This window comes from Myxocyprinus asiaticus, chromosome 37, assembly GCF_019703515.2.
Source record: "Myxocyprinus asiaticus isolate MX2 ecotype Aquarium Trade chromosome 37, UBuf_Myxa_2, whole genome shotgun sequence".
In the NCBI taxonomy this organism is placed as follows: domain Eukaryota; kingdom Metazoa; phylum Chordata; class Actinopteri; order Cypriniformes; family Catostomidae; genus Myxocyprinus; species Myxocyprinus asiaticus.
This window is the reverse complement of record NC_059380.1, coordinates 38,322,959-38,348,083: the sequence shown is the minus strand read 5'-3', so window position 1 is coordinate 38,348,083 and position 25,125 is coordinate 38,322,959. Positions and strand designations below refer to the sequence as shown.

General features: G+C 38.4%; 1 protein-coding gene across 2 annotated transcripts in view; it reads right to left on the bottom strand.

Moving 5' to 3' along the window:
- Positions 1–2,383: 2,383 nt before the first annotated feature.
- LOC127427881 (paired box protein Pax-7-like) overlaps positions 2,384–25,125 on the bottom strand; it is a 73,322-nt gene continuing 50,580 nt past the window's right edge. For both annotated transcript variants that reach the window (XM_051675773.1, XM_051675774.1), the window contains exons 8-9: positions 8,509–8,758; positions 2,384–5,157 (exon numbers count right to left, since the gene is read on the bottom strand). In XM_051675773.1, the coding sequence (XP_051531733.1) occupies positions 5,042–5,157; positions 8,509–8,758 (366 nt within the window). In that variant the 3' untranslated portion in view covers positions 2,384–5,041. The remainder of the gene's footprint in view (positions 5,158–8,508; positions 8,759–25,125) is intronic.

The following is a 25,125-nucleotide window of genomic DNA, read 5'->3' as shown; positions in this document are numbered from 1 at the left end:
CACATGGTTGATACTACTCAAGACCGCTGAGGCGATCCTGTGTCATGGTGTGCCTATAGTGTTGATCAAGGTTATCTTATGTTTGTTCATAAAGTAAGAATGCATTGTGAACATCCATAATCCTTACCATATAGTCTTTAAGGCTAAGTAGCCTGACAAGAACAACTCGGGGCACCTTTCTCCCATCGCGATCTTGCGAGCTCTGTGATGCACAGACTGTGCGGGGGCGGGGTGGCACGATTTTGGGAACCTTTCTCCCATCGCTATCGAGCCAGGGAAGGGAGCGCCCAGAGAGCGTTGCCGCCGGGGCTAGGCGTCTGCCTTTATCGCCCATGCCAGGATCCGTACGTGAACGCAGATGCGAGCGCTTTGCTGCCGCATTGCCAACGTGTGGTCCGGCTGAACATGCTTTACGTGCATTTTTGCGTTACTGTGGTGGGATCAAATCTCAGTACTCAAAGGGGCGACAGCGTTGTCTTCAAGCGACTGTGCCTTTAAACTGGATGTGTTATTATTTTATATGTTAAGTTGTTATAAATACACTGACTTTGGCTGTGTCTCGTTTGGAAGGATGCGTCCGGAGGTCGACTTTGTCGGCCGCATACGTCATCGAGGCTGTCACGTTTCATTTTTTTTATTGTTTTTTTATTTTTTATTTTTTTATTGGGAATGCAAAAAAGGTTAACAATTGTATAAGCCTAAGTGCATATACATAAAAGTCATTGACAATAGATAAAAAATAAGAAAATAAAGACAAAAAAAAATAAAAAAAATGAAACGAGGCCGCATCGATGACGTATGCGGCCGACTAATGCGACTTCCGGAGGACGCAGCCTTCCAAACAAGACACAGCCAAACTTACTTGCTCCGCCATGACAGTGGTTGGCTTAAAAGAATAAACTCACAGTAGAAGCAGACAGTTTACTCTTATTTTGCAATAGTGCCCCTTGCAGCAACGTTGAGAATGCATCGCGTAGTTAGTTACGTTTTGTTATGAATTGGTGTGTGACACATTTCAGAATGCCATGGCATGTAAAATCAAGGTTGCGTTGCAGATGCGTCTGCTTTCACATACTTGTGTATAGTATACTTCTGGCCTCAAATCAAGGTTGCGTTGCAGATGCGTCTGCTTTCACATACTTGCGTAGAGTATGCTTCTGCCCTCAAATCAAGGTTGCGTTGCAAGATGCGTCTGATTTCACGAACATGCGTGTTTAACCGTAGCCAGCTGGTATGTGATAGCTGTGCAGTATGAATAAACCTCACCCGTGCTGGCTGATGCCAGTTTCGAATCCTGCTCAGAGCGGGTCAAGCAGGACCTGTTAGAGTGGTGCAGTGACTCAAGAGGCGCACTAGCGATTGACACTAGGGGCTGTAGCCTTTAGCCTCCTCGTTAGCCCGCCCGCCTCCCATGCCGGCTTGTGTCGGTTCAAATCCCACTCGGAGCGGGTAGAACAGGACCGGTTACACGTGGAATACATTTCAATCCTCAAATCAATGTTGGGTTGCAAGATGTGTCTACTTTCACGAACACGTGTAGAGCATATTTCGGCCCTCAAATCAAGGTTGGGTTGCAAGATGCGTCTGCTTTCACGAACACATGTAGAGCGTATTTCGGCCCTCAAACCAAGGTTGCATTGCAAGATGTATCTGCTTTCACGTATGTTTTGGCACTCAGGGCAAGGCAAGGATGCAGTTTTGAACACAGATTTTTGTGGCAGTGCTGAGAATGCAATGCATAGTTACGTTTTGTTATGAATTGCGGTGTGACATTTCAAGATGCAATGATAAGTAAAATCAAGGTGGCATTGCAACATGCGTCTGCATTCACATACATGAGGCAAGAATGCAGTTTTGTACTGCATTCAGTTTTGATATTGTTCATTTCTAACAGAAAATGAAATGAGAAATCCTCCACAGTGTACCTTTAACAGCTCTTTTGGTATATATAAAAAAAAATCATTATTATTTGGATATTTGTTTCGCTTAGGCAACTAAGACCCTAACACATAAATACATGTTTATAGATCTATTATTGTACGTCTTATCCAGTTTCAAAGTTATCTTCAGTTTGACTAAAAATGAACAAATCCAATTTATTTAATTTTTCTACATATTCAATGCTTCACCACGACTTGCTTTTGCTGTTTGGCAACATGTACCGATAAATTGGTAAATTTGTAAAATTTATTATAGTCAAAGTATAATGTTTCTAAAAACATAATCTTGGCATTATAAGGTTTCAACTGCCAAATATAGCAAAGCTTCAGTAGTCCTAACTTTTCACAATTCTGAAATTACTTTAAATTCCAATTAAAAAAACCCAAAAAACGTGTGAAGCGTGTAGAGAAAAGACACGCAACAAAGAACATTTGTATGTCAGTTTTAGATCTTTAATTGATAACATTTACGCCAGTGTTACAGTAAAGACACCAACAGGCTGAAAATACCAAATACAAGGTTCCCACTAAAGCTACGACTTCATACAGCAGAATAAATTATACCATGGTAATATACACACATGCTGAAATAAAATGGAGTAAAGCATAAACACAAAGGCTAACGAAAGCAGGTGCCCAGTTTGATGTCCCAAAAAGGCATGATGGGTAATATAGTTTTATTATCCAAATGTTGATTAGCAAATGTGTTAGCTGTGGATTTTCTATAGTAGAAGTAGTTTAAATTTCATTCCTCATTTGTGATGGTTTTTATAAGATCATAGACAGTTGAAACGGAAGGGGTGGGGTTTGGGTCACACTGTTCCTATAAGAGTTGTCTTCGTCATAAAAACATCCAATAAGACGTCCATTCGAAGATGCATTCTGAAGCAGTCAGTTAGCACCAAACACTGCTGTGTATTCACACAGTCCGTTATATGAGCCTTCAGTCACTTCAACTGCACAGTCTCTGCTTCCAAACGGAATGTCAATATTAAAAGTTAGTAACAAGTATCTTCATTGTGGATCCACATATGAGCTCTTCCTTAAGCGCAATATTCTTAATTAACACCTGACTTCAGCAAATTTGTACCTGCTAGGAATCATCACCAATATGATTCAGCTTCCGTACAATTTTACATGTGGAATTTGTACCAAGTGGTTTTCACATACACTTTGAATCCTAAGGAAAATTATACATATTAACTATTAAAAAGCAAAGAAGTAAAAGCAGTAAATATAAACACAAAATTACAGTATTAGACTTACACATATCCCCTGCGTCATCTACCACACAACACCTTTTTTGTTTTAGTATAAAACATATTCTTTATAAACAAACAATAAACACTCTGCTTCATCTACTGTACAATTCCATTTATGTGTCAAATTGTCACCTGTGAGTCCTACACAAATGTCAAAAAGTCACTACTTTTTTTTGTACATACCTGTGAATGCATGAATTCTTAAATTACAGCAGCCCTAATGTTGTTTGTTTTCGTATCATTTCGTTTCAAAAATGGAGAGAGAAATAGAAAAACAGATAAAGAGAATGCAAAGATGAGAATGAGGTGTCCTTTACTGTACCTTCTGAAAGAATTATTTGATTGGTCAGTGTGCGTATAAATGTCACAGCTTGCGGGCCCTGTAATCCGTTCATGAGCCAAACTGTAAGGAATGCCGAAATGTTATACTTGGTCTAATAACCACATATATAATCAAACCAATTCTGTACAATTTATGAGGAATGTTTAAATTTAGCTGTTTATTTCAAAATCAGCTCACACACACACACACACACACACACACATAAAAACTATTCTCACTCAGTATTTTCGTCTTGTTTTCCAGTAAAAATATTTAAATATACTTAAAACAAGATTTGCTTCAGAAGCAAAATGACTTAAGACATTACATCTTGATTAAAGAGCAATCTAATAAAATTAGGTGAAATTTAACAACAAGAAAATATTATTTGCCAATGGCCAAGAAAAATCATCTTAATTCAAAGGGAAAGCTTATTTTTCTAAACCTACTGGCGCATGTGTTTTTTTCTTGCTTTAAGCATAAACCTCACTAAATAGATTTTTTTTTTTAAAAACAAGACTTCATATGAATATCATATGCCATCTTGCTTTTCAGATAAATGTTCCTTGTTTTAAGGCTATAGAGATTTTTTTTTTTTTTTTCTGAAACAAGACAAATATACTAAGTAATAAAATTATTTCTTGCAGTGTGGCTCCATTCTTTGGAAATAAAAATAAAATAAAACTCATAGCTTTCTTCCAAATCCTGTTTTCCAAACAATACCAATTACTTCCCTCAAGATGATCACTAAGGACAGAGCAGGCATTTGAGGAAAAGGGGAAAAATGTTGGTCCTCCAAAAAGCCCTGCTAATCCCAACAGAATGTCCAAAGCTAGACTTCCCACAGAGTGGCCATGTTCATATGGAATGTCGAGTGAAATATGATGGCAGTGAAGGTCAAATCGCTGAGGAACATAATGGCTCTAGTGGTGGAGAAAGTGGAAAACCAGCAGTCACACTTTCAACACATACACACATAAACCCCTGTCTTCACCCACGGCTAGCATTTTACAAAGACTTCGGATTCAAATTAGAAAAAATACAATGTGTGGATTCCAAAACAACAAAACAATAGTTACAATAATAATAATTACAACAACTGTGAGGGCAATCGTAATAACAATATCAACATAAAACCAGCTAGATTATCCGTTTTCATGACACTGGGGTTCATACACATCTTTGCACATTAAGGTGAAAGTACATTTTGGAAATGGCTAGGAATGCGTTCTTGCTATACGCTGCGTCCGTTGATGTGCCATTGGTCCTCTTATCTGATTTAGAGGAGCAACACCAGCCAAAAATGACGTGAAGACAGTCTGTCACATCAACTGGAATGGCAAGAGTTTCTTTTCTTGAAAATCACAGAGTAAGGTCTCTCTGGACTACACACACGTTGAAACGCAGTTGAGAACGTTGCGTTAAAAATCTCCGCCGGGTTCAAGGAGGTGTGGGTGCATTTGAGAGCGTGGGAGTGTATATTGTGTGCAGTGTTCAGATGGGACATTCAGGCGGACTCAGTAAGCCTGTCCTGTCTCCACTTGAAGAAGTCCCAGCACCGCAGAATGATCACCCAACTTCATCCTTCGCTGAGTCGACAGACTCACGTTCTTGGCCAGATAGTCAACAGCGGCTGTAGAGAATAAAGACAAACACAGACAATCTCATGAGCATAGTTAAACATAAAACTAACCACAAACCAGCCAGTTTTACACATTAGAGTTGGGAAATCAATTCATTTTCACAATGCATTTTATTAAATGACATCAGAAATTATTAAATAACACCTTGATCAACCGTGCATTTATAGTTTGCCAAAAAGGTTTCCACTATCCAATGGAAGGCTAAACCCAAAACAAATACGTGATTGAGGGCTTTGCTTCAGAATCGAAGCAAACAGTTCATATCAATGAATTGGTTAAAAACGATACACTGATTCTTTTTAAATCATCACTCAAAATTGTTCCAAAACGACCATAAACATACTTTTTTTCTGGTCCTGGATGCTGGTTGGTTAATACAACATTCCAGCTGTGCTAAAATACACAATAGTTACAGCTATGATGCCTAAAACGTGTTTACATACTGTAGCTTACTTACCAACTATTAACCTTAGTTTGCATGTTAGGGACTATATTTTGTAGCGGAAGGATACCACTTAATTAAACTATTTTTTTAAATATACTGTATATTATAAAATTGTCTCATCACAATATAGCACGGCCTTTTGTACTTAATTGCTTTAATCACAACTTTTCGGTTACATACACAAAGTTAAATGTGTGTGTTTCTCAGTTATATTGATATTTAGCGTAAATTTAGGTGTAGTAATGTGCTCACTTTAAAGGTGAATTTTTTACTCATTAAAAAAGCTTTTTTGAAACATATGTATAAAATCATGAGCACTGACATAAGATGAAGACTCCTCAGTCATATCAGTAACTTTATTAAAGCTGTTTTATTCTACATGGAGAGGGTCCCCTCATGGGGGCTGCCATTTTAGATCCACATGACCAGCTGAATACTACTCGCTTAATCTCAGTAATGGCCCTGTTATTGGACACTTTCACTCATGCATTAAATTAATAATTTCTGACTGTGAATAATAACTCTCTACAGAGGAATCGGTAACTGAAAACTATTGCGTTCGAATGATGCTACTTCCAAACCCCTAGGTGTCAGTGTATATCCAAGATGATATAAACACAACAATTGCTGTGTGCACCTTTAATTGAGACCTGAGTGTGTTTGTTGTCAAAAAAAATTTTTGATACGTGCTCGAAACAAGATACTCAAATGTTGCATGTGGTTCCAACATGTTGGCCAACTTAGAGATCTACTCTTAAATTTTCCCTTATAGCCAAGTGATACACAAACGCATTGTGAATCAGTTTGAACATATCATTCTAAATACCGGCTTATTCAAACAATTCATTTGTGAATTTGACATCACTTCACACCATTGAAACAAATAATGATACAGGTAATCCTGCATTACACATTTAATACAGTCACTTTGATGAACTTTTGAAGAGTGCTAGATGAAAACTAAATAAATATAGATTAATGAAAGATAATGTGAGTGAAATAGGGGTTTAGTTAAGAGAGAGACAGAGAGAGCCATGTGTCATTCATTCAGGTCTGTGCGCTTGTGTATGTGCCAGTCTTTATTATACTGAGCATTAGAGATTTCATGCTTCATATTCGGCTCAATCTCTCTCCAATTTGAGCAGCTCTCTCCTCTCTCTCATTAAACACATCACTCCTCTCTATCTGACTCCTAATTAACCTGACATTCGCTCGTCAGATCTCTTCAATCAACACTTCCTCACCTTCTGATGGACCTGACAGTACTTTATACACACACACACACACACACACACACACACACACACACACACACACACACACACACACACACACACACACGCATGTTGGTGCAGCTATCATTATGAGGACTCTCCATAGACATAATGATTTTTATACTGTATGAACTATAGATTCTATCCCCTAACCCTAACCCTACCCCTAAACCTAACCCTCACAAAAAACTTTCTGCATTTTTACATTTTCAATAAAACATTGTTTAGTATGATTTGTAAGCAATTTGAATTATGGGGACACTAGAAATGTCCTCATAAACCACATTTATAGCATAATACCCTTGTAATTACCAGTTTGTAACCTAAAAATAAGTCCTTGTAGACCACTTAAACCTGCCCACACACACACACACAAACTCACATTCACACAAGTAAATGTGTTGAACACCACCACACATACAGTATACCAGGGCTGTGCCAATTCAATCATATATCAATATATTGCTATCTAGTGTATGAATTTTTTAAGTGTACTGCAGTGTTGTCTCAAATGGATCCCCAACATTTCTTTTTTTTTTTTTTTTTTGCACGGAACAGTCACCATTTTTCATTTGACGGAAGTGAGGTTTCAAATGCATGCAATGTGCTGACACTAGCTTTAGCATGTTATTCAACCTCAGTTTAACTCCCATATCTCAAATAACGTACATATTCAGACAGCTTGTGATGGTAAAGTATTCGACTCACATTTGTAAGGTGCTGTCTTCACAGAAGTTTTGCTAGTTGCGACACTAACTGTCAATTACAATTGTTTTGTCGGGCCAGCATCACGGCCAGGTAACCCCATCCCTTCCGCTATGTAGGACAAGCAAAGAGCACTGAGTGCATGAAGTGTCCAACATTCCACACTCCTATATTTTGGCTGAAGAAGTTCATCATCAAGATACTTATAGTCCTCTTCTTTTTGTTGTATTTCCAATGAGAACACATTACTTACACTACAAAATGGCATAGAATAAGTGCAGAAGTATGTGATTTTGGACTAGGCCATAGTAACCATTGTTAACGCCAAATTACCAAAGTTACTTCCGTTGTAACTACAATCATTTGTAATTTAAATTTGTCATTTTGATGACACAGTCCAAAGACAAACATTTGCACCATTCATAATATAAGCAGAAACCATTGTTGTTGACTTTAACAAACATGCACATGTATGGTGGTAGATAGAAGCCAGTTGCTTCGTTGACCACATCAGCCTATGATCATGCTAATTTAATCAATAATTTTTTTTCCTGCCCTGCAGCTTGTGTGTGTGAGGGTGTGTTTGTAAAAGGTGACTAAAAGGACACTGGGACCCTAGGGGTGTTAATGTGGGCTTTGAAGTGCCCGTTTCCCAGTCGAGGGACAAAACTGTGACTAACAGAGGAGCCCGGGGCCAACACTGAGGTCTTTATCAGGAGCATATGTCTGCCCTGCTCTGATGGGTCAGGGAGTCTTGAGATGGTTGGAAATGGGCACGGACACCCTCAGCAGAAAAGAAGAAACGGATTGTAACCAATTATGGCCTAATTCCAATGACAGTTGGGGGAACTATAACTTTAAAACTTACGACAAAGACATATACAGAGTATATAACGGAGTGATGGTAAAGTACATACTCTGGCCATACTGGCTGTACTGGTAACCAGCAGTGACGGGGTCCATGCTGTAGCCGGTTGCGCTGTACGTTGGGGGGCAGTAGGACTGGGAGGAGGCGAGACTGTCCACACCCTTGATGGAGTCTGACCGCTGACTGCAGCTCGCTGAGATGGGGTTAGATGCCTCCAGACTGCCGTGGAGAGGAGAGATGGAGAAATCGTGCTGAGGCTGGGAGGAGACCGCACTGGGGTTACTCAAAATACTCATCACCTGGAGAGAGATAGAGAGATACAGGTGGTTAAAAATCGGTTTGTCTCGCATAGCCAAACTTGACTGTCAGAATAAAGTCTAGTCCACATGGCAACTTATTCTAAGAGCTGCCCACATAAGGCTAGGGTACACTTGGTTTTTCCATGTGTCGTTCCGTCTCGCATACGGTCTAGCTTTCAGCCATTCAAAGCACAGTCTTTTGACTGCAATCCCATACAGACGTGTTCGACGCATGCAAACTAAAGCTGCTTTGTGATATTCTTGTATTACAGTCAACAGCAGGGGCATGTGCCCACAATCGCAAAGATGCGGACTCTCTGTGTGTCTAGAAAAACTGATGAAGAAATTTGAACCACGCTCACTATGTGTGAGATTTTTTTTCTTTTTTCTGACAGTATAAAGTCTGGTCCACATTGAAGGTTATTCTGGATAAGAACCACCCACTTAGATAGGTGGAGATCATGTGACTGACATTTAAAATGGTTTATTAATTGTTGTTTATGGTATGACACATCGAAAACATCTAAAGTTCTGACAAACTTGCCACACATTTGCTGCAAACTTGCAGCATATTTCCCACTCATTATTTTTACATGCAAATGAGCTAGCGATTCTCCGCAAATGTTTGCCAGAAGTTTGCAGCTCTTCACCTGTAGTGGTAAAGAGCTGCACATACTTTCTGTATGCAAGTATTGCTGCATGTTTGCAGCAAGTTTGCCAGAACTCTCTATTTTTGTAAGGGTAACTCTGAGAACAAAGCTGAATTTAAAGGTGTGCGCAATAAAACTTGAAACTTTTGAACATATATTTTAGCGATGTACTGTATGTTGACACTAAAATATGAGACAGTAGGCATCCTGTATTGAGGCATCCCATAATTTCGGTCAAAAAATGGGATGTCCTGGCTAATACAGGACAGTCGGTAACCCTATTTTCAGCTCATGTCCACACTAAAATGTTTTCATTTATAAACGCATTAGTTTCGCTACATTTACGCCTCTCATCCAAACTAAAACAGCATTTTGTTCCACCGAAAATGAAGCGTTTTAAAAAACCCGCTCTCTATTACCACATAGTTTGGAAAACTATGATGTTAGAAAACTGAAAACAGAGTTAAAACGAAAAAATATTAGTGTGGACCTGGCCTCAATGTCCTCCATCTCAAAGAGAGAAAATTCAAAACTTTGGAATATATTTCAATGATTCTATGCCATGAACGCTTATGTTAAAAATAATTTTAACATAAAAAACCTTTAAAGCTAAAGTGTGTTTTCTACACCACTAGCATCACCAATCGGAACTGCTAAAATAATCACTGTTATCAAACAGATTCCAGGAAACTCTCCCCATCTTCCATTGGTTGTACAAACAGAGTCACGCTTCAAACGCATGCCACTGGTCGAGCCAATGCTGCTTTGTTTTGGAACGTTTCAATAGCACCACAGTCACAGTGTTACAATAAATGGCTTACTTATAGTTGACTCTGCATACTGAGCTTTGGATACAAGAAAGAATTTTAACATCGAAAAAAATGACACACATCTACTTTAAATTATGAGTAGCTTGTAGCTTGGGAAGCTACAGTTTCAAAGTAGCTTCCCCAAAACTCACAGCAGGTCATTTTCAGTTTTCCAGTGTCCTCTCCATCTCAAAGAGAAAGAGAAAGAGAGCAGTAGAGAGTGAAAGCGTGCCAAGCATAGAGCTCAGCCAGAGTCCCAGAGTGATTAGCAGAGTCCAGGCAGTGCCAGCGAACAGACAGAAAGATACAGCAAAAGAAAGAGACGGGGGAACAGGGCCAGACCCATCAGACCCCAGCGGCAGTGCCAGACAGACCCAGTCCTAAGGCCTCCAGCACAACAAGCACTGAGGGAGCTGATAATCCCGCCCCCAGGCCTCAGAAACACTCCCACGCTCATGAATAATAATGAGCTGTGGCCTGAACAGAGCCAAGGACGTGATCTTCCATTCCTAACAAACAGGCCTAGCTCTTTAAGCTACTATTAATATGTGTACAAGCTGTTTATTGTGTTGTGTTGTGTGCTGAGAAACAATATCTGGTTTAAGGGCTTAACAAGTTGTTGTCAACTTATTTATGGTATTTACATACATTTATTAATTAGCTATTTGAAGTTGCATTCTACCACACTACACATAGTTGCAGTATCAAGTTTATATAGTATGTACAATCTGGACATTTTCTGGATTGCCTACTACATCTGCCAAAATGTGAAGTATAAAACAAAGCATACTGCATTTATCCAAAATTCAATGCACTCAACTTGACCTTTATATATATATATATATATATATATATATATAGACATGCTACATAGCATACTACAATAGTACACATACCATTGTTGTAGTGTTAAGTATTTATAGTCTGCAAATGTTCTGTATGCATGGAATACCTGGATGGCCTACTACATTCACCAAAATGTGCAGTATACAACAAAACATACTGCAGACTGTATACTACAATGCAATGCACTCTTTTAGAACTTCTATTTCTAGTCGGACATATTTATTAATTAACAATATTTAGTTCCAGAATGATTACCCAATTGCACAACAACGCAGCATGCTTGAAACTGCTGCATACTGTTTCACCTTTTAGGCTGTATTTATGATACACAAGCATCACAAATGTCTGTGTAAATTGCTTATAAACCCATTCTTACGTAAATTGTGGTATTTAATTGAATGTGACAGTTTACATAAGAATAGTCGACAATTAAAAAAAAATAGTATGCTGTATACAGTATATATTGTGCAGTATGCAATGCACTAGTGTACCACTGCAAACACAGCCAAAATTAGAATAAATAACCAAGGTTTGAGAACAAACTATGTTGGTTGTTTCAACATTTAGCCATTTTTCATATTTCTAATGAAAGAAAGAAAAAAATATTTCAGGCTGATTTTATCAACTAAATTGTGACTTAAAATAAACAACACTTTCCAGCGTTATAAACAGCTAGACGGAGTGCTACAGATTTGAACAAAAAGTGAGTTTATAGGTGCATTAACTCCCATAGATCCTGCTAATCAACACTCAATACTCTTGCCCTTGTGTAAATATGCTAATCCCATCCACAGATTCATCTGATTGGTCCATTGTTTTAACTGACATTGATCTGCTGCATATCAAAAGTTGAAATGTAAAAACATCCTGATAGAAAGAAAAAGAGAGATGGAAAATATAATGTTTGGGGCTGAAGAAGGGTAAACTAAGAAGCCCCACACATGGTCTCCCCTCTCAGTCGACAGAAAGCATCCTTCTCGCATCAGGTTCACGTTGCGTCTCGACACGCTATGCTGCCCTTTGACTCCGTTTGGCTGCTAAACCAATTATACCATCATGGAGTTGGTTAAACACTCACCGACTGAGTTTAAACACAGTTCACCACGGCAATACAGAATCAACAGTCGAATAAGTCTCAAGAGTTGACTTCCAAGTCGCCTTTGTGCTAATTGATGACGCACCAAATGAATGCAGAGGATGAAAATTAATCACATTATGATTAATATTCCCTAAATGTCTCGCAGGAAATATGGAACACTTGAGACACATCAGACACATAACACTGGTTAGTGGTTTCCTCGTGCTAATTCTGTCAGTATGGAGCGCCGTTCCGCACACATGTGACACGGATCACATAAGTGGAAGATTCATGGCCGTGTCTTTATAAGAGACACATGTGATGTGGCCATATGGCTGGGAGATTCATAGGTTTCCTGATTAGAGCAGATTAGTTGATGGAAAGCACAAGTATTCCTTGTTGGTGGCCACATGAGGGGGCAGTTTGATGGGGACAGCAGCTGCAGGGGTGGGAGATTTAGTCATCGGTTAATTGAAGCTTGATTACACTGCTTCCGTCTTTATATGCACATTAAATTAAAGCGGCAGACAATCAGGACCGACTCTTCTATCAGTGCTTCTAATTATAAAGCACTAAATTCCAGCAGCGGTTCCTCAACAGAGCCTGATTGAGAGTTAATATGGGGAAATCATTGGACCTTTGTTGAAAAGACAGGGCTGTCATTTTCATAGATGGTAATGTTTCACTACTGGTTTTGAGAATATAATTTAACATTTACAGTAACTTAATTGAGCTTCTTTATTGTATCGGGGCTGGCTTGGTGTAACACTCAGAAGTTATTTGAATAACAAATACAATTAATGAATTTATAAATCAAATATTTTATCATAAAACAGTCAGGTATATACAAATGTGTAAGTAGTTTGAGAGTGTAGAGAGTGCGACTCGATTGCGTCATTAGCAGTGCATCTTGGGAGTGGGCGGTCGCTGCAGAGCTCTTTTGCCGCACTTTGTTTGCTGAGATTCTCTGATTGGTGGATCTTTCTCTTTAGGATCATGGGTAGTGTAGTTATTCACCAGAAATTCTGCTAATAAATACATAAAAAAAAAAAAAAAAAGTTTAAATAACATAAGCATAAACCATTGATTAACAACCTCAGAGCTCATGGTAGGTTTGTTTTGAAAGATTTACACATTATCATTAATAATCAATTTCCTTGTGGAAAAATTAGTGGGATTTTTATTTTCGGAACGTGCACTCTTTTCAGACCAAATAAATGGAACTGATCCTGACCAGTGACATTTTGGCGGTGTTTAACAGTTTGACTTTGTATTCTTGTCATAGTTAAACATTGTTTGGGGGAATTTTGACCTTGATGCACCTTGACCAAAAGAGGCGTAACTGCTGAACTTCATTGCAGGGGAAAGATTAAGCTCGGCTGAGATTGTATTACAAATCTACCCACCCAGAACATTAACGCAGCTAAATAAACAAAAATCAATATCATTCAGACCATTCATCTGATACGGGCGCAGGGTGAAGTGTGTGACATACAGTATCTGCGCTTAGATTTGATGGCAAAACAAGCACCTCAGGCCAACACTGGCAAAAATACCTGATAATACAGCTTAGTGTCATTCACAGACTAAATAAACCCTCATTTCAACAGTCATTCCACACAGTTACTTTTTGTTTTCCTCAAATAGGCTATACAGTTTTTTCTTTGTCTCTCTTTTTCTCTATCTCTAGCCAACTCTATCTTCAGCAGCACTTTACTCGTTTGTTGTGCGTCGTGTGCGCTGTAGATAATGGAAGTCGAGACTCCAGTGTTTAAAGGACACAGCCCACAGGCATTGCCTTCCTCTCTCCAAATAGATTACTCCATAAATAATAATAAAAACCTAATTAATTCGCCAACTTCTGAGACCCTCCAGCCTGAGGCTGTGCAAACCCGGAATTGTAAATTGATACAATGTGCATCCTTTCAGATAAACAAATAGTGCATTTGCAACACACTAAAAGGGATTCTTTCATACCACTCTAATTTCCTTAACAGTGAAATTATATCTCTCTCTCTCTCTCTCTCTCTCTCTCTCTCTCTCTCTCTCTCTCTCTCTCTCTATATATATATATATATTTTATTTTTTTGTCTGGTTAAATGTACAACAAGTCCTTTCGTGTTTAGTCGAGCTTGGGAAAAACAGCTTGACAATTGCACAGCTAAAACGAATCAGTAATCTGCAGCTGACAATGTTTAAAGAGGCAATTTAGCCAAAAGCCAAACACTACAATCGCACTACAACTGCACATGCAGACAATTGCATATGCTCATCAACAGAAGAAAAGAAATGGTAATGGAAACAAAATGGTACTGGAAAATCAGAACTGCAAACAACTCTTAATTCCGGTCCGGAGCATGTATTAAGTATTAAAATTTAAAATTTAAAAATGCTATTTTATGAAAATCTTTTATTTTACCTTTATTTGTTGTGATTCTGTAAGAAATAGTGAAAAATCTCAATGATAACTGATGAATTTCCTTGACTTTGTAATTTGTTATTACTGGAAAAGGATTTATACAGTAATTATTGTATATAGAAGGGAATGCACTCACAAAGAGCAATTTGTAGCCAATGAAATAGTATAAATTAAAAAATATATAGTATAAAAAAATAGCATAAAATATAGAATATAGAATGACTTTCCCAGACCTGAAAATCACAATTTAAAAATCTTTAAAAATTTTGTTTGCGTCATGTTAAATATGGCATATACTCTGACAAAGATTTTTTACATTGTCCAAATTTTTAAATGTATGAAGTTGTAATCGTATGAAAGAGAAATTCTTTACATTTCCCCCCTTATAAATCTTGGCTTTGTTTCTAGACCTTGACAAGGACAGTGTCATATATTTTTTTCATAAAAAAAACAAATATTTGCAGATAATTTGCTAATCACTTTCCAATAAATCAGAGCTTTTCTTACTAACTATTTTCTTTATGACAAAAAATTATAATAATAATAATAATTAACAAGTGTCATCTTTCAGAGACCACAGTTATAGTCCAAAGGATTAACGAACTGCAACCATTTTATTTTTGATATGTCAATTCTTGGTGCAAACCAACATAAATATGGTGTCTACTCTCACTAAAGTCTATGTCCACCTGAACGCTAAGTGCACACTTGGTAAATACCGAGCACAAATATAGTGCAGCAAAGCAAAATTAAAAGGAAAAATATGCTGAGGATAAATAAATTAATTTCCAAATAGAGAGGGAGTCGCATGGACAACAGACAGTTTGAGGGGATTTGAGAAGGGGGTTTAGGTGCTGAAAAAGAGTCAGGGGGCTTTTAAGAGTACAAAGACTCCAGTAGGACTGAGTTTGCCTAAGGGCCAGCCTGCCACCAGAACAGATAGCACAGGCCTCTGCACCCTCGCCAGGCTCTCGGCCAACAGACACACACTACTCTTAATCTAGCCCAGAGTGGATTAGAGAGTTCCTCTCACCACTAACTCCCCCCTATCTTCCCCTAGCCCATGCCCTCCAGTGGTACCTTCAAGTTCAGTGCAGGTCATGAGGGCAAACGGAAGGGAATGAGCCCTCTCGGTGTGTGTAAGTTATCTGAGACAAACAGAATAGCATCTCTTCTCTTCACAGATCTGTGGGGCTGATAGTCGCCTGCACTGGAAAATGCGAGCGGTTCTTTGCACTCCTGCTGTTGATTGTTTGTCTATGTTTCAAAGGACATTCCTGGGGCGATGATTACGGCAAATAACCATTTCTGTAATTTATCAACTCCTTCAACTGACACTCTTTCGGGATTATTGAGGAGTAAGATACAATAGAGAATGTTCAAATTGCAATAAAGTTAATGGAATTCAATGATATATTTAGGGTAGTAATGTTATGAAAAATATTTCAGGTTATGTAAATATTATTTTTGTAATATTTGATTAGTAATGTAAGTTAAGCATTGCAGTTGTTTTATACACATATCACAAGATAACCAGGTACGTCAGATTTAAGATAGACAGATATATCGGTTAGACCAATTAATGGACCGATATTAGGCCATTTCGATATATTATATATGACTAGTGTATATGAATAATACCAATAATTTGGATGTATTATTAGTGATAGACTGATATTTTGGGTAGACCAATTAATGGACCGATATTAGGCCATTTTTATATATCGGATATATGATTATTGTAAATCAGTAGTAATTTCTCACATATATGATTACTGATTGGTCGAAATTATGGGTAGACCAATTAGCAACTCGACATTCGCAGTATGTCTTGGGAGTGGGCGGTCCCTGCAGAGCTCTTTTGCTGCACTTTGTTTGCTGCACTTTTGGAACGTGCACTCTTTTCAGCCCAAATAAATGGAAACTGATCCTGACCAATTACATTTTGGCAGTGTTTAACAGTTTGACTTCGTATTCTTGTCATAGTTAAACATTGTTTAGGGCAATTTTGACACAATTAATGGGATAATATTTGGCCATTTTGATATATCGGATATATGATTACTGTTGATAAATAGTACCTACAGTATTAATCGCATAAATGATTAGTGATTGGCTGATATTTTGGGTAGACCAATTAATGGGCTGATATTAGGACAATTTAATATATAGGATATATGATTACTGCAAATGAATAGTACCAATTTATCAAATAAATGCTTAATAATTGACCAATATTCTGAGTAGACTAATTAATGGACTGATATTTGAGCATGTAAAATTTTTTTGGAATCAGCCGATTAACCATACCAATTTGACTGATTAAGAGAAGTGTTAATTTTAACTGGGGATCAGTTATAAAATTGTAAATAGATTTTTTTTAAAAATTATTAAGATTTTTTAAAGAATTTTGAATATATATCGAGACATTTTAGCAGATAGTTATGGAGAAAAAACAAGTTCCTTTTGCTAATGTATTGCAAACAGCTGCAAAAGTTATTTTATAAAGACTAGCTGATATTATATGCTGATATATTGCATTGGCCAAGATACAGTATATACTGTGTGTGTAATATATATATATATATATGGGTAGTCACAAAACTCCCACAATTAATGACTGGAGTTAAAATACATGAAATTTCTCCACTTAATTTCATGTAATTTAACTCTAGTCATATATTAACTCTAGATATACACTGGCGGCCAAAAGTTTGGAATAATTTACAGATTTTGCTGTTTCGGAAGGAATTTGGTACTTTAATTTACCAAAGTGGCATTCAACTGATCATAAAGTATAGTCAGGACATTACTGATGTAAAAAAACAGCACCAGCATTATTTAAAAAAGTTATTTTTAATCAAATTTAGACAGGCCCCATTTCGAGCAGTCATCACTCCAACATCTTATCCTTGAGTAATCATGCTAAATTACTAATTTGGTTCTAGAAAATCACTTGCCATTATATCAAACACTGCTGAAAGCTATTTGGTTTGTTAAATGAAGCTTAACATTGTCTTTGTGTTTGTTTTTGAGTTGCCACATTATGCAATAGACTGGCATGTCTTAAGGTCAATATTAGGTCAAAAAGGGCAAAATAGAAACAACTTTCTCTAGAAACTCATCAGTCAATCATTGTTTTGAGATGAATGAAGATTTCATACAAAGGTGTAAAATACAGTCTTCAAAGACAAAGGACAACTGGCTCTAACAAGGACAGAAAGAGATGTGGAAGACCAGATGTACAACTAAACAAGAGGATAAGTACATCAGAGTCTCTAGTTTGAGAAATAGACGCCTCACATGTCCTCAGCTGACAGCTTCATTGAATTCTACCCGCTCAACACCAGTTTCATGTACAACAGTAAAGAGAAGACTCAGCGGTGCAGGCCTTATGGGAAGAACTGCAAAGAAAAAGACACTTTTGAAACAAAAAAAAAGAAAAGAAAATGTTAGAGTGGGCAAAGAAACGCAGACATTGGACAACAGATAATTGGAAAAGAGTGTTATGGATCTTAACCTCATTGAGCTTTTGTGGGATCAGCTAGACTGTAAGGTGCATCTGTGGCAAGTGCTACAGGAAGTGTGGGGTGAAATGTCACCTGAGTATCTGGACAAACTGACAGCTAGAATGGCAAGGATCTGCAAAGCTGTCATTGCTGCACGTGGAGGATATTTTGATGAGAACTCTTTGAAGTAGTTTAAGAAGTTCTGAACTTTTTTTTCAAATTGTAATAGTAATTTTTCACATTATTAATGTCCTGACTATACATTGTGATCAGTTAAATGCCACTTTGGTGAATAAAAGTACCAATTTCTTTCCATAAGAGCAAAATCTGTACATTATTCCAAAATTTTGGCCACCAGTATATCTAATTTATTTTTATATATAAGCTGTCTATCACCTTGTGTTCTAGTTAATGCATTAAAAAATCTATTTCAGTTAACCACTAATCATGATCCATTTAAAGATATATGTCTGCTAAAACATTTTTAGTCATCCACACTGATTTGCTAGTAATCAGATGCTTTTAAAACAAGTCTATGGCTTAACCACTCTCCCACACATCCCATAGTGGTGCTCATCTGAGACAAAATGAGTATTTAAAAATAACAGTGGTTGCATAAATTCAATTAGTGGCTTTTGGTCACGGTGGAAAGGGAGCGCGGGCCAATTAACCAGCCTGGGATCCCTCAGCCTGCCTGACTGGTGACAGAGAACAGATGATGGGGGCCGCTCGCCATGTCACAACCGTAATTGGCCAAAGCACATTAATCAAAAGTGAAACGAGGCTTCCGAGAGGGTGAGAGAGATGAGGAAGAGAACAGGGCGACACAAATGGGGGGAGTGGGGGGTGGGGGTGGTTCATAAATTCTGAGAGAAACAACAAGATAGACAGAGAGAATATGTGAGAAAATGAAGGAGTGGAATGCAGAATGACCTCTTGTGTTTACACTGCAAGTGAGCGATGTGACAAAACTAGAATGCTCATGTTATAATGAATGTTGTTAGCTACACTGCTTGTTAAAAGCAGCATCATCATTTTGTCGCATCACACTGCTCGCTTGCATTGTAGATTATCTTAGCCCTACATTGTCAGCTGTCTTCTAAGGTGACTGATTTGAAATGCTCTATATAGGCACTCACAACTCATTGAAAAGATTTTGATGTTAGCATCTTGCTACACTAAAAGCGAATACTCTAATAGGCATTTAAATACTTCACACACACACACACACACACACACACACACACACACACACACACACATACACACACACACACACACACACACACACACACAAAATGGCAGCATAATGTTGCTGCCTAACTTTTGGAACAGAGTGGTTAGCGGTTATTTGCTTAAAATAATGTTTAGGCGGGCAGCTCACTAGGTTTTGGAACAGAGCTAGTTTCAGTTTTATGTGCTCTGAAGAAGAAGGGCGGGTGTGATAATCAAGCTCAATTAGTCTGTGATTGGCACTGACAGAATCTGGGCACTGACAGGACACAGATGAAAGCCATTATCAGTCACTGAAACAAGTTATCACTTCTCAGAGGATTTTACTGTACTAAATAGAGTGCATATGGTCTCTACCTCTCTCTTCTGGTCAGTCACACCTCTCGTCAGCAAATTTACTGACAGCAGCAGATCAACGCAACTCAAACAGTCTCACAGTGTGTAATTTGCCTGCATGGAATCAGCATTTCATGTAGGTATGCACAATATATCAGTGGCCATTTTGGTATCTGCAAATAGTAGTTTTCTTTTTTTTAATTACTGTTATCAGTCTGATTAAGCCAATATGGAAGCAAATAAAATTAGGCTCATTGTTTCCCCCCCATTCTTTTCTACAGTATGCCAGGTTTTAAAAATATGTACACATTGTAATGTTTTGTTTTTGTTTTTTTTACTTTTAACAAGTAAATTTGCACATCTAGAAGCATACAAATAAAAAAATAAAAAAACAGGAAACTGATCAAACAGTTTAAATTTAAAATAACAGTGATTATATCGATTAATGGTCATAACAAAAATAATTATTGATTATCATATTGACAAAATGTCTATATTGGTGCATCACTAATGTAAAGTATATTAGGCCAGTATGTTTCTCATATCTCATAAGATAAAGAAGAATTGATAGAATGTCAGAATGAGAGAAATATAATTATCAGTTATCGGTATCAGCTAAAATTTCGATATTGGTGTATCTCGGATCCAAAAATTGATAGGGCAGTGTTTTTTTTACATTGTATTTATAACAGTTAGACAGGTGGGTTCTAATAAGAACAATTGTAAGAATGTCAGAATAAGAGCATTTAGATAATACTGGCCATAATATAATTTATCAGCCACAACACATTATAATTATCAGTTATCAGAATCAGAATCAATTTTCCCAATCAGTTTCACCAGGGATCAACTGCTGAATTTTCAGCAGAGCATACCTGATCATTTTTTTCTGTTGTTTGATTATTCTGATGTTTTATTAGACGTCTTAGTTGGAGACGCAGCAGTGTTCTACAAGTGCTCCAAGAGATGCAAGCGAGGGAAGCGCGCTGGCATGCTTGTGAAGCTTTGTCAACATGTCTTTAGGACTCTGCTGCCGAGTATTCATCTGGCGAATGTCCGCTTCCTCGCCAACAAATGGATACTGTGACATGATATATCAGTTTCTGTGAGGATATGTGCATCCCTACTAGGACATTTTTATCATTCAATAACGATAAACCATGTTTTACAGGGAAACTCAGACAGCTTCATCATGCCAAAGAGGCTGCTTACAGAAGTGGGAATAAAATCTTGTACAACCAGACCAGAAACACACTAAGGAAATCAGATTGACTAAAAGAAGCTACTCTGAAAAGCTGAAAAAACAGTTTTCAGCCAACGATCATGCATCTGTGTAAAGGTCTGAAAAGCATTACCAAGTATAAGACACCTCCCCCTCACTCTGTAGAGAATCAACAAATGGCTGATGAACTGAATGTGTTTTACTGCAGGTTTGAAACACCCAGTCTCACACCCCTCCCCCATTCTGATATTCACTTCACACACACACACCAACACCTCCTGGAACCCCCCTCCTCCCCCCTCCTGCCACTCAACCTGCACTTATGGTCTGTGAGGAGGATGTGTGCTGGGTCTTCCGGAAACAAAAGACTAGGAAAGCTTCAGGCCCAGACGGTGTCTTACCTGTCTGTCTGAATGTCTGCGCTGACCAACTGGCCCCCATCTTCACACAGAAATTCAATAGATCACTGGAGCAGTGTGAAGTTCCCTGTTGCTTCAAATGCTCCACCATCATTCCGGTCCCCAAAAAACCCAAAATCACAGGACTTGATGACTACAGACCTGTCGCCCTCACGTCTGTATTCATGAAGTCATTTGAGAGACATCAGTGGACCCATGCTAGACCCCCTTCAGTTTGCTTATTGAGCAAACAGGTCTGTGGATAATGCTGTCAACATGGGACTGCATTATATCTTGCAACACCTCGACAGACCTGGGACTTATGCAAGGATCCTATTTATGGACTTCAGTTCAGCCTTCAATGCCATCATGCCTGATCTTCTCTCAACCAAACTGACCAAGCTCTCTGAGCCCACCCAAATCTGTCGATGGATCACCAGCTTTCTGACAGATAGGCTGCAGCTAGTGAGACTGGGGAAAATCACATCCGGGACCCTCACTATTAGCACTGGTGCTCCTCAGGGATGCGTTCTCTCTCCATTGCTCTTCTCCCAGTACATGAATGACTGTACTGCAAAGGATCCCTCTGTCAAGCTCCTGAAGTTTGCAGATGACACCATGGTCATTGGCCTCATCCGTGATGGTGACAAGTCTGCACACAGACAGGAGGTTGAACAGCTGACTGTCTGGTGCGGTCACAACAGCCTTGAGCTGAACAAGCTCAAAACAGTGGAGATGATAGTGGACTTCAGGAGAAATCCCCTTGCAGTTAGAGACATTCAGGTTCCTGTGCTCTTCCATCTCTCAGGACCTGAAGTGGGACACCCACATAGGCTCCATTGAAGCTCCATGAAGGCTCAGCAGAGGTTGTACTTCCTTTGCCAGCTGAGTAAGTTCAACCTGCACTGGAGCTGCTGACTCAGTTCTACTCAGCCATCATTGAGCCTGTCCTGTGTACATCTATAAATGTCTGGTTTGGTTCAGCCACCAAATCAGACAGAAGGAAACTACAACGGACAGTCAGGACTGCTGAGAGGATTATTGGTGCCCCCCTGCCCACCCTCCAAGACCTGTACGTCTCCAGAGTGAGTAAACATGCAGGTAGAATCACTCTGGACCCCACCCTGCCCACTCCCTTTTTGAACTGCTGCCCTCTGGCCGGCACTACAGAGCACTCAGCGCCAGGACAACCAGGGACAAGAATAGTTTTTGCCCTCAGGCCATTTACCACATGAACAATTAAACTGCCTTCAGGACTCCCATAGTGCAATAATGTATACATACTGTATGTCATGTACATACCCCTACCTTGCACATATATATACTGCCACTTGGACATGTACATACGCCATTCTATGTTGTATGTCCTATTTTTTTTGTATGTCTATTTATACTCTAACCTTGTTTTATATTCTGTGCCTCACTGTTATGTTCTGTGTGCACTTGCTTATTTCTCCTATCACCAAAAACAAACAAACAAAAAAAATTCCTTGTGTACATGAGCACACTTGGCAGTAAAGCTCATTCTGATTCTGATTCTAATTCATATTGTTTATCGGCCATGACATATTATAATAATTAGTTATCAGTATAGACAAATATATTTATAGCAGTGCATCCCTGATTTAAATATTGTTAGGGCAGGGGTTTTTATATATTTATAAGTGTTAAAATGGCTGGTTTAAATAAGAATAAAAAATTTACTGAATGTCAGAAAGATAGCATTTAGAAATATAAAACTGGCTATCGTATCGGTTATTGGGATTGCCCAAAATTTCGATAATGTTGCATCCCTGATCTAAAGATTGTTTGGGCAGTGTTTTTAAAATGATCCAAAAGACCAAAATTTCTATATCAGTGCATACCTGATCTAAAGTGTGTTAATTAAGTGTATTTTTATATAAATTGGTGGTTTTTATATAAATAATAATAATAGAAAGAATGTCGGAATGGGGCAATTATGCATACAGTATATCCCAAAGTTCTTTCTGTGGGTCGGTGAAGTTCACAGCAAGAAAAAAGCTGCAGTCTGCCATCTAACCAGAAGTTAATCTGCTTTCTATTTGCTTGCAATTGAAGAATGTGTGCAGGCACAATCATCTATTCTCTCCCAGTGATATGCCTGAGTGAGTATGGGGCGGATTCAGCCACCAGGAACACACACACACACACTTGAACAGCTCCTCTCACTTTGCACTGGTGCCTCAACCAAATTAAATGGCAGATTTTATGATTCCACTAGAGTGGTTTTAGTGTGGTTGAGGAAGCAGGAGAGAGAGTCAGAGAGACAGAGATAGAGAGAGAGCGGGCGGTTTGTTTGCTAAAATCAGCAGGGGATCTGTGCAGTGAAATATGTCAGGTCAAATTGTTCTTGACAGAGTTAATATCTGCACCTCATAGCAATAATTACATGTAAATAAGTAGTGAAATAGTGCTCAGCTGGAGACTAAGAGGAAAGAACTGCTTCAGCGAGACAGCCAGCTGGGATCGGCTCATTTTAGAGAAAGTAAAGAAAAGAGACTTAAATTTGCAGAATAATTCAAAAACTCAATTCTGAAGAAGAAGGGCCACATTTCACTTTTCAACATACAGTAGTAATTGGTAATTTAAGCGAACATGTTCTTATCCAAAACAATGTACAATATACTAGTTACAGGGATAATTCCCCTGGAGTAATCTGAGGTCAAGTCTTTTGTTCATCCCTTGTTTGAACTTACAACCTTTTGGTTACCAGCTGAGAGCTTTTGATTTCTGTCTCAAGTAAATAAAAAGCCCACCCCAAAGTCTCTGGATATCTTTCTAGATATAGTGGCTTGAGTCAATGAAAATCAATGCATTTTTTTTGGTCATTTTATCATCATTCAGACAACAAATATAAGTTTAAGATTGCTTAGAAAAGTAATAGTACACTTCTGCTCTACAAGCCATATGATTGTTGGTAGCACAAGGATGATGAATAACACACCAAAGTTTAATACTTCCAATTATACAATGGAAGAAGACAAACTTTGTTCTACTGAACGAACTAAAGCACCCTAGGAGAATGAACCTGTACACTATTCGCGGTGTCACTTTAAAATGAGCTAGTTGAGGAAAATAAATAAATAAAGAAGGTCACATCCAAACCACACCTACAATTAATTTTTACCGATCATCAACATTCTTCAACTCGCCGTGTACTCCTGGGTCAAGTATTTCAGAGATGTGAGTGAATAGGAACATATCACCAAACGACCACACATAAGCAGAACAAAAACATATTTGAATCCCTAAACTCAAGTAGGAGCAATAGAAGTAGTGATGCTTGCCTTACAAGGTCTGTCATGGCTTTTTGCATTATTGAACCATCCATTGTACCTCTGCATTCAATGCTACATAGAATCTACACAGCCCAGGTTAAAAATACTTATTTGGAAACTGGAAAATGTGTTTGAGTAGCATCGTTCAGTGTAGTGAAAATGAAACAGAGAAGACAGCTGGACCATATTGGTCCATGTCAGTCCAGAGGCAACACAAAAAATAAGACCATAGGTTGCCAGTGTTTGGGTTTGGTGTAGATGTGTGTGGTGGGGTGGATGGGGATTTGGGTTTGGTAAAACTAGAGCAGCACAACTCATTGGAGTATTAATCACTTCTGTGCACCTGTCAGAGTGGCATGTGGAACTAACAGGAAGCACATTTCATAAAGACGACATCCAGAGTTTTCTCGATGTCTGTTCAACTCTATGGTGACCCTGCAAACCCTTAACCTGTTGAACTCATGGTGCTGAAGGCACAGCCCAGGCAAAGGTTACCTGGAAACACCACCTTCACCTGCTAATAAGTGTTAAAAATCTACTTTTACGACAGTGTCCAATAAATTGCAGT